At 34.5% G+C, this 10,700-nt stretch overlaps 1 protein-coding gene across 1 annotated transcript; it reads right to left on the bottom strand.

The window, feature by feature from the left end:
* Nucleotides 1-3,627: 3,627 nt before the first annotated feature.
* LOC147277490 (uncharacterized) lies at nt 3,628-5,746 on the bottom strand. Its single transcript, XM_086255647.1, has 4 exons — nt 5,677-5,746; nt 5,279-5,603; nt 5,027-5,191; nt 3,628-3,974 (listed from the first exon to the last, which is right to left on the bottom strand). The coding sequence occupies exons 1-4, from the start codon at nt 5,725-5,727 to the stop codon at nt 3,628-3,630; spliced, it is 888 nt and encodes a 295-aa protein (XP_086111773.1). The 5' UTR covers nt 5,728-5,746.
* Between the last annotated feature and the right edge of the window lie 4,954 nt (nt 5,747-10,700).

The following is a 10,700-nucleotide window of genomic DNA, read 5'->3' on the forward strand; positions in this document are numbered from 1 at the left end:
AAATTTAGTAACAACTCAACCCGGCCACCACACGCGGAGGAACTCGCGGTGGCTGTGAGTTTCAAACAGGGTTTTTCTATTCTAGTGATAATTGAGTCAAACAAAGTACAATTACATGTAGAGGAGAGAGAGAGGATCAGTTTGGGTACCTCACTCGACGAAAACGCCGCCGGAAACACCAGAAACTGGCCGGAGAAGACAGCTGGCCCTGTGACTTCGTTTTGCGTGCTGCCGTGGTCTGATGAACGATCGGGAACCACCCCTGGACTCGCCGCGACGAGGGGGAGAAGACCCAAGTGGTCCGGCGTCGCGTCTTGGCCGGAGACGGCGGATCGTCGTCGCTTGGGTTCGATCGGGTTTGGCCTGGATTCGGATTTTGGCTAAGTTTCTGGGTGATCCGAGACCAAGGGAAGAGAGAGGAAGGGACGGCGAGCTCAGGGAGCTTTCGTCCGCCTCCATCCGCCGCCGGACGCGCGCCCACGCGCCGGTGACAGGAAGGCGGTGCTGAACAGGCGAGAGAAGAGAGAGAGAGGGTGTGTCGGGGTGAGAGGAGAGAGAATAATCCCCGAAAATTCTGGATTTTGGGTATTTAAAGCCCACACATGCAAAATTACAAAATTGCCCCTCCCTTCAAATGTCTGTATCTCTCAAACCGTAACTCTGATTTATGCATGCTTCGTGTCTACAAACTCGTGGTCTTGAGATCTATCCAGCGGATCCGAAGTCAAAATCAAAGGTCAACTAATTTAAAAAGTCAACTTTGGGTCAATCCTGATTTAAAACAAAATTTAAAATAAATCCAAAACCTATTGAATTTCCGAATAAAATCTCAAATTTTTAGAGTACAATTCAACATTCTTTTCAAAAACTTCTTAAAACCATAATTGAATAAAAATTTAAATTTTTAGTGAAAATTTGGGTCGGGTCGTTACATGGACGATTTTTGTGATTGGATCACAGTGATGACTCTTAATGAAATGCAGCTTTCTGGGCCAGTGCCAATGTCCACACTTGTTTCTGCTTTAGCTTCTGCTACTACCCCAGAATGGCAGCGTGTGGCACGTTCCTTGTCCCTTCTTTTTATTATGCTTGCAACTTCTATTCATATTCTGTGATTCAGGCTAGTGTCTTTTCTTATGATTGTGATATAAATTCTTCAATTCCGAACATCTTGAGATATCATTTGTGCATTTTTATTGTGGACTTGAATTGCAGATGTTGGGTGAGACACTATATCCACTTGTTAAGCGTATTGAGCCAGTGCACACGCCGAAGGTGACGGGGATGTTGCTGGAGATGGACCAGGCCAAGGTTCTCTATCTCATTGTGTCTCCGGACGCCCTCAAGGATAAGGTAGTCATTGGATTTGAATGAGTGAATCTCTCCTTATTCATCTCTATTTATTCAGCTCAGTGCATTGCTAGTGGGGATTTTTTGAAGAATATTTCTAGGGTATAGTCATTGTTCAAAACTTTGCAAATTCTATTTTTTATTTTTTTGGTACTAACTCATTATTCATTATTCATTGTGTTAGGTTGCCCTATTTGATCCTGTGTAGTCAAATGAAGCAGAAATTTTGTGTTTTGTTAACCAAGCTTTAATTATACCTGGAACAAAACCATGCTCTTTGCCCTGTCCCCATATTCTCTTCCTCCCTGAAAACAAAATGCTTATCATTGACTTGAATGTTTGAATGCACCTGGCAATCTGTTTTCAGTATATCTGTTTTTTTTTAAGTAGTAGTAGGAACATTTTTTAATCTAATCTTGGTTCAAGATCTACCAAGATTTGAAACAAGTGAGCCTCTAAAGATATAAGAATGAATGTCATCCCATATTTGACCTCCATCTATCTGCACTTTTTGGCAAGCCATCTTAGTCATGTAACCATTCCATTTGGAAGCTCTTGTAAATGCAGTTCAATTCTGCACGCCAAACAAGTCCTAACTGTAGCCTTTATCAGCTAAGAGATAGATTCGAGCTTGGGACCTTTTTCCAACAAAGTGTGAAAGTGTCATTTGGTCTTTAATTTGCTCCTGGATACTCTGCAGTTTAAAAACACATACGAGTTATATGTGCCTGAAAATTTCAACTTAAATAAAAGTTAAAAAACCAGAAACTACAGTGACCCAAAATAAAATAAAATTCCATGATTGGTGAAAGCGTGCCATGCATCATAATCTAGAGAAAAATATTGTAGTGCTTTCATGGAATAAAGCATTCATGATCTGCGGAAACGTTCTAAAACTGAGGGTAATCTCCAAGACATGTAGATTTTGATCAGTTTTCAGTAACATTTCTGCAGAAGAGGAATGCTTCAACCCAAGCCTCAAGTTTGCAGAGACAATTAAGCTTCATTTTTAGTGAAGTAGATTTAGAGAGAAGAAAGATGAAATAGTAATTTGTGTGTGTGTGGGAAGAATTGAAGTGAACTCATGGATAATGTTTAGAGAGTGATGTGGAGTGTGGGTTAACTGTAGAGTGAGGTCAAGAGGCCTTATTTTATTTGTAAGCAACTAAAGCATTGCAGAGTAGGTGAAGGTTTTGAATGCGTTATTATATATTTATAGGCTTATTCATGTCAATGCCCCTTGAAAATAACTTTGATTTTCAATTTGTCCTTTGAAACTTCTTTCCTCCCACTTTGTCCCTCAAACTTTACAAAATATCATATTCCGTTAAATCTGTCTATGAGTTCGTCAAAAAAGCCTACGTATCACTTATGTGGAAGGGGCAATAAACTGACACGTCAGTTTATTTGACAGAGCTTGTAACAGACTTGACGGAATATGATATTTTGTAAAGTTCAGGGGGTAAAGTGGGAGGAATGAAGTTTCAAGGGGCAAATTGAAAATCGAAATTATTTTCAGAGAGCATTGGCGTGAATAAGCCTATATTTATATATATAGCATGCAGATTATACTGTGATTGGTTTCTACAGAAAAATAAAAAATAAAAATTGAATTTTTATTTGATGGACGACCTGAGGAAAGAAAAAAACAATTCGAAAATTTTGAAAATTAGTCCAAATTTATTAATGTTAGGCCATTAGGGGTCAATTGTTTTTTGTACCCCTAAAATCTTTTCCCCCAAAACTTCTATTTTTACTCTTACCACCCGGCGACCTCCTCGTCTCCTATCTTTGTCTCTCTTCCCTTCTCTCTCCTTATCCTCCTGTCTCTCTTTTTTTTTTGGACGAATTCCTCTCTTCTCTTTCTTCTCCCCTCGCTGCAAAACACCGGCTAGAGTCATGAGGGAGGCTAGCGACCTGAAGCACTTGACCTTATCCGTGGCCCAACAACTAAACCATAAAGACAGTCATGCAAACAAAGAGGTTGGTTCATCCAAATTTTAGAATAGTGGAGCAAATACTTCCTTATTTAAGGGAAAGAAAAGATCTCAGGGCCAATATCTGCTTGTTACTTCTGCCTAGGACATACATATATATGGTCTCTCAACTCATTGAAGTTAATCTAAAATTCATCAAGGATAGGGATTCATGTTGTCCCCATATCAAATGCTGTCTAGAATCAAAGAAAGGAAGAAAAGAATATACAAAAGATGGATGTAATCAAACTACATAGTGGTAATGAGAACAATTAATATTTCAATTAGCCCTAATCTTTGTTCAAGATGTTGTACCAAGGTCTGAGACAAGAGAGCCTTGCAAGAAATCAGGATGGATGTCATCTTCTACTCTCTCATCGTTTGTTACAGTCTCATAGTTGGCTACTGTCTTGTAAATTTCATTGCTCCATTCCCCTACATTATCTGCACGTTTTCTCCTACTAACAAGTCGCAAGTCGTCACCATCATCATAATCTTTGGTTACATAGTCATTCCATTTGGAAGCACCAGTAGGTGTAGCCTTTGTTGCCTGACGTGTTCTTGGTTCCTGTTCATCTTGCATCAAAAAATGACTCCATTTTGAAGTGTCCTTGGCAATTCTAAACTCGCACTTTCTCTGCTCCTCATCTGCAATTCAAAATACATACAAGTTAATTACAATCTAATGGAAGGCCATGTACTTAATGGCAGCTGCAACTTAATTTGGTTTCTTTACCTTCTCATTGCCATAAATTGAGGTTCAAAGAATACTAGTGGTCCTATTCTTAATGTGTTTTATTAATTAGCAAAGTTGATTTCAAATATTCATGATGGGACATTAGAGTTAGAGAGGATTTAACTATTACAGTCCCTCTCTGAGACTTAGGAGACCTTATGCAAAAGTTAAAATTGAGACCTCTAATATACTCTCACAATGAAGTACTAAAAGAATATTTCTTTTTTGTCATGTATCAAAAATTAATATTGTATAAAGTACAAGCTTGTTTACCATTAATCTAGTTTCTTCCAGCATTTGTATATGCCATTATGCTATCATTATTCTACCATCAATCAAAATTATGTGAAAATATTTATCATTATTCAAATCAGTGCAAGGAATAAAAAGACAAAACTAGCAGTAGATAAATCTGTCATCGTCTATATATTATTAGTCTAGTTTTTTACAGCAGGAACATCAAGATCATTCAACTTGAGTTTAGGGTATTTTCTGTATCAAAAATTGTTTATCATTATTCTAGTTTTCTTGAGTAATGGATCAACAATAAAGAGCAAAACTAATGCAAAATCTACAAGAAACTAGGGAACCGAATTAACCAATATAGAACTTGTAAACATCTTAACCATTAGCTCCTGCAAGAAACTAATTAACTAAAGTGCATATACAACTTTTCTAATTAGAAAATCAATTTCAACAAACCATCAAAGGGCCTTGAATTAACCAGCAATACAATAGCGATAAACCCAAAAAAAAAAAAAAAAACAAAGAAAAAAAAAAACCATGTATGAACAACAAAGCCCCCCACCAAGAGTCTAAGACAAGAAAAAAAAAATCATATATATCATAACCTCATTGCCTTGAAGCAAGCATGACCATTATGTGTGAGCATTTATACTATAAAATGTACAAGAAAGGAGCCTTATTCATCATGTAAAGAAACAAAGAAATGAAGCTCAATTACCTTCAGGGGAGACCACATGTTTGCTGAAATTCCTCTTAGACAAAACTGGTTTGTGATTGTTAAGCTCATCAACTCCACACTCTCTTGTATCTGAACCGCTACTCTCTTTGTTCAGCTTTGGCTTCTTGAACAACTCTGCCGGAAAATCCGTTACAATCTCAGGCCCTGCACCAAAAAAAACCAATCAACCACAAACACATCAGCATTCCCCCATTCTTTGCTCGATTTCAAATTCCAATCAAATCCCAAAACAAGTAATTCCCTTTCCTTCATCAACTTCTTGCTCGATTTTACAGCGCTGATCATCCTCGGGATCGAGGTATTGGGTCCAATCGGTCCGTTTCTTCTTTCGGGTATCGTTCGGGTTATCGGAAACAAGGGAGTGCTGTTGTTGTTCGGATGGAGGAGGATTTGGGGTTTGGTGGGTGAAGTGACGGGACATGTTGAAGGACTGGACGAAGAGGCGGAGGTCTTTGGCCATCGGACCTTGAGCAAACACTTTGAGTACGGATTGCTTTTGATTGCAGACCACGCATGTCCACTTGTTGTTGTTGCTGCTCTGCTTCCTCTGCTTGACCTATAAATAATTAATTATTAATATTCATCACCAACAACATCAACAACAACATTTTCAGACCCAATATATATACCTGCATGGTGGAGCATTGGCAACACTGAACAGCGATGAAGATGGTCGACATTTTCTTTCGTCTCTCTCTCTCTCTCTCTCTCTCTCTCTCTCTCTCTCTCTCTCTCTCTCTCTCTGCTTTCGAGTTTCACCAAGTAGCTTTCGGGTTTTTGATGTGTCTGAAAATTTTGGAGGCGATTTGATTTGGGTTTCGGCGCCAAAATTTGGGGGCGGCTTTAATGGGCTTTTGGGTAAGTTCACTTTGTATGCCTCGTTTACGTGGTAACGTGGCTCATTTCCACCTTTCTTATTTTTGAGAGACTTTTATTCAATTTTTTTAATTTTTTAATTTATTGACTAAAATCTTATGACTTTTAAAATTTTAATTAAAATTTAATAATATTGTAACTATTTCATATTACATAATATAGAAAATTAGGATTAAATACCAAATCTCAATAACTTTTTGGTATAGCATGAAAACCATATAATATTTCAATTGAACTACCAAATTTAAATATAGTTTTTTAGATTATGTCACAAATATGTTGGCCCCTTTGATTTGAGCCTTTTTCATTTGACATTTTTATCATTTGACCCGCATATGATAAATATTAGTTAAAATTTATAAGATTTTGACAAAATTGTCCTTGAAGCTTTTAGATTATTTTGAAAATTTACTAATGTAGTCTTAACTTCACATTTAGTTGTGATTGTACGTTTAAATTTAGTTGTGACTAAACAACAGTCACATCTAAGTTGTGAGACAATCACAGTTAAGTTGTGAGACAGTCACAGTTAAATTGTGACTTAATTGAATTTTTTTTAGAGAAATTATACTATAATATAATATAAATAGTAGAAAATTAGGATTAAATACCAAATTCCAATAATTTTTTGGTATAGCATGAAAACCATATAATTTTTCAATTGAACTACCAAATTTAAATGTAGTTTTTTAGATTAGGTCACAAATATGTTGGTCCCTTTTATTTGAGCCTTTTCCATTTGACATTTTTATTTTTTAGCCCACATATGATGAGTGTTAGTTAAAATTTATAAGGTTTTAACAAAATTGCCCTTGAGACTTTTGTATGATTTTGAAAATTTGCTAATGTAGTCTCAACTTCACATTTAGTTGTGACTAAACGACAGTCACATTTAAGTTGTGAAACAGTCACAGTTAAGTTGTGACTTAATTGAATTTCTTTTAAATAAATTATATTACAATATAGTATAAATAGAGGTCAAAAAAATACTTTTACTCAAAATAATATATAGTATAGTGGTGTGAGTTGTCTATTTCAATTTACCAAGACAGTCACAGTTAAGTTGTGACTATTTTGATTTTTTTTAATACAATATAATATAAATTAATGTAATATTTGTGATGTAATATATATTTTTTTTTTATCGTAGTGGCATGTGATGTAATATTTGTAAATTTTAATACCTTTTACTTTATTAATTTGTTTGACTTTTCAACTAGTACCTAATCTAAAATGCTATTTAATTTTGGTACATAAACTAAAAATTTATTAAAATTTAGTAGTTAAAATAAATTGACCTTATAAATAGAGGTTAAAACAATACATTTACTCAAAATAATATATAGTATAGTGGTGTGAGTTGTCTCTTTCAATTTACCAAGATAATCACAGTTAAGTTGTGACTAGATTGATTTTTTTTGTTAATACAATATAGTATAAATTAATGTAATATTTGTGATATAATTTTTTTTTTATTATAGTGGCATGTGATGTAATATTTGTAAAGAATAATGTTATACTTACCACATTCTTATACCACATTTTTATACCATCTGACGTGTCATTACTTTATTGAACAAAGTTTTTCTTTTCCTTTTTGGGTTTTTATTTTTATTTTTTAGTATCCAATGTATAAATGCCATATAAGTTGTCACATAAGGTGGTATGAAATTATGGTATAAAAATGTGGTATATGTAGCACTACTGATTTGTAAATTATAATACCTTTTACTTTATTAATTTGTTTGACTTTTCAACTAGTACCTAATCTAAAATGCTATTTAATTTTGATATCTAAACTAAAAAGTTATTGAAATTTAGTAGTTAAAATCAATGGACCTTACATAATATTGGCCCATTAGTTTCCATTTTTTTTTTTCACACATATCAAGCGTCAAACACTCAGTGACCATTTTTTAGTGTTATATAGTGCATTTATACTTCTTCCTTAGACACTAGTTTGTCGGTTTTATATTAGATTTTAATTTTGAGATTTTGGGTGGATCCACAAACCATAAAAGAAGAGTAGCATATAATCTTATAGATAAAGAAGAGTTTAGTGTACAAATAAATGAACTTTTAGCATTCAAAGTCATAAAGACCATCAAAATCTAGAAATAGAACATCAGCATTTATTGTTAGAAAACAATCAAAGCAAAAAAAGAGGAAAAACAAAGATAGTCTTTAATTTTATGAGATTAAATAATAATACTTATGAACATAGCTATAAACTTCTTAATAGAGATGAATTAATTAAGTTATGTTTCTCACTTACTGCAATGAAAGTAAGTGAGACCCTTGCACGCAAAAAGAGGGAAGATCAGACTCCTTCTTTAGAGAAAGAAAATGCAACTCTTCTTACCAAGGTTCAAGGTCAATATGCCATCATTCAAGGTCTCTTGGCACAATTAGCAGCGCACACAACCTCATGTTGTTATTACTGCAACTTTTCTCCATTTTGATGGATTGCAGAATGAGGATGGCAATCCAAACCCAAATGATGAAGTCACTGACCATGACGACGAGGAACCTGAGATGGACCAAGATGTTACCCCTCTTGTGGTTGCAAGTGGTGTTCAGCTTGCTAATGATTTTGAACTGGCCATGCAAGCTAGATATAGCCAAGCTGCAGTGGATGCTACTCCAGGTTACCATTGTCAGCTTTAGGGGGAATTAACATTTAGGAGGAGTTAGCATTTAGGAGAGTTAACATTTAGGGTGAGTTAACATTTAGGAGAGATCAACTTGATCAATTTGATCTTTGTCTTTCCATATCAAAAACAGGGGGAGAACAACTTGATCAATGTCTTGTGTATTTGGGATGCTTTGTTTATTTGAAATGCATGTAATGTCACTGCTATATTTTGTTACTATATTTTGTTGTTGTGCTTATGACATTTCTTGCAGGTTATTGATCTCATTCTAGAACAAGTCTAGGTTGGGTTGTGTGTTAAGAGATTTGTGAGCAAATTGAGTTGTTTTTGTCAAAGAAAGCTAAGGGGGAGATTGTTAGTTCTAGATATTTAAAAATTGGTTTATCCTTGCCAAAAACATTATAATCATTCAACCATTATCGCACTTAACAAACTCTAGGAATTCTATTTTCTTAAGGGTTTGGTTTTTAGGTTGAAGATATCAAGTCTTTATGCCCTAAGGTAAAATGCATTTCATGCATCTCATCTTGTTTAAGCTCATGAGTTTGTGTGTATTATCATTTGGGCCTTTCATAAGATTAATAAATTCAGCCCATTACATGTGTTAAATGGTGTTGAAATTGGACTAGTCATACAATGCTATATGTGTAAGTCCAGTTCCTTTTAATAAATTATATGACGTGTACATGTTCTCACTTATGTTTTAAGACATCTCACATGCACTATTCATTCTGCCCAATATTCTTTTTTCAGTCACATCATCATTCTCATCAATATTTCTTCATGGCATGATTCTTGAATATTCTTTTTGCTAGCCTTGTCTTCTAGCTAAGCCAAATAAAAATCCTCTAAGTGTTCAAATTAGGTGAAAATTGTTTTGATGAAAATATTGGGTACGGCTTACACTTCAATTTTACCTCTTTCATTATGATTTTTACATCTTGGGCTTTTTGAGAGAGAGTGTGCTTGTTATACCAGTGATGAAAATTAATTTTTTTTATGAAAAATTGATTTTTAAAATTTGGGTTTTGTTTTCTAAAATCTGAGTGTGCTTTGTGTGTTCTTCATCATCATCAAACACTCATATACATTTTCGATTTTGGATTCTCTATCGACTTTTTTAAGTTTTGTAACTTGAGGGAGCTGATTTTTAAAAATCTATACTTGCATCTCATAGCATTATTATTGCATCCGCTGTGTTTGGTTGTCGTTGGTGCCGTGCATTAAAGAGCTCGAGGTGGAGCTGCCAATGACATGAATGACTGACTGGTAAGTTCAAGATGTTTGCACAAGGATGTACAAGGGTAATGAGGGCCAGTTAGAGTTAGGTTTAAGTGATTGAGCTTGTTTGTGTGTCTCTTTGTATTGAAATTCTTGATAGTGGATTACTTGGTCAGCCAATAAAGACCTCAAGTTTTGTAACCCTTTAGTGGTTTTTCTGGGTGAACAATTTTGTGACTTTATCCTTAATTATTTCAATTGTGTTGCTTAATGTTAAATTGAAATCATAAACACAACAACACAAACTTCACTTATGTGCATGATAACTTGAAACCGAATGATAAGTTGAAACTGCTAACCATTCACACAACACTCTAGTTGTTAATAGCACTAGAATGCCTATACTGATGGATCCTTTGAGTGCCTAGATTGTCACTTAATCATTGTGTGTGTTTGATTTGTGTTGTGTGCAAAATTTGTGAATTGATTTTGGGTGTCAATCTGAGGATCATATTTATGTTTGTTTAACTTAGTGAATTATAGTGTTGTGGCACTTAATACCAAATTACAAAATAAAAAATACAGTGGTACTTGAGAAAGTTGCAAGTAAAATTACATACGGCGTGAGAAAATAAGTTTAATTTTAAGTTATTTTTTGTGGTTTAAAAATAAATAGATCTTTTACGTAAATTTATGAGTGAATTTTACAATTTTTTTATAGTTTTTTGACAATTAACTTATTTTTATAAGCAGAGAGTCTGTAATAGAGATTAACCCGTGGTGCCGTGGATGAGATGGTTTACTTTTTAAGTTGACATTTTAGGACTAATTTTGTTCCAAACTCTTTTACTTGTTGAGGAAATACTTGATTGAGTTGAAGATTCTCATTCCCATAAGTTTGG

Source organism: Dryas octopetala, chromosome 8 (genome assembly GCF_963921425.1).
Source record: "Dryas octopetala chromosome 8, drDryOcto1.1, whole genome shotgun sequence".
Taxonomy (NCBI): domain Eukaryota; kingdom Viridiplantae; phylum Streptophyta; class Magnoliopsida; order Rosales; family Rosaceae; genus Dryas; species Dryas octopetala.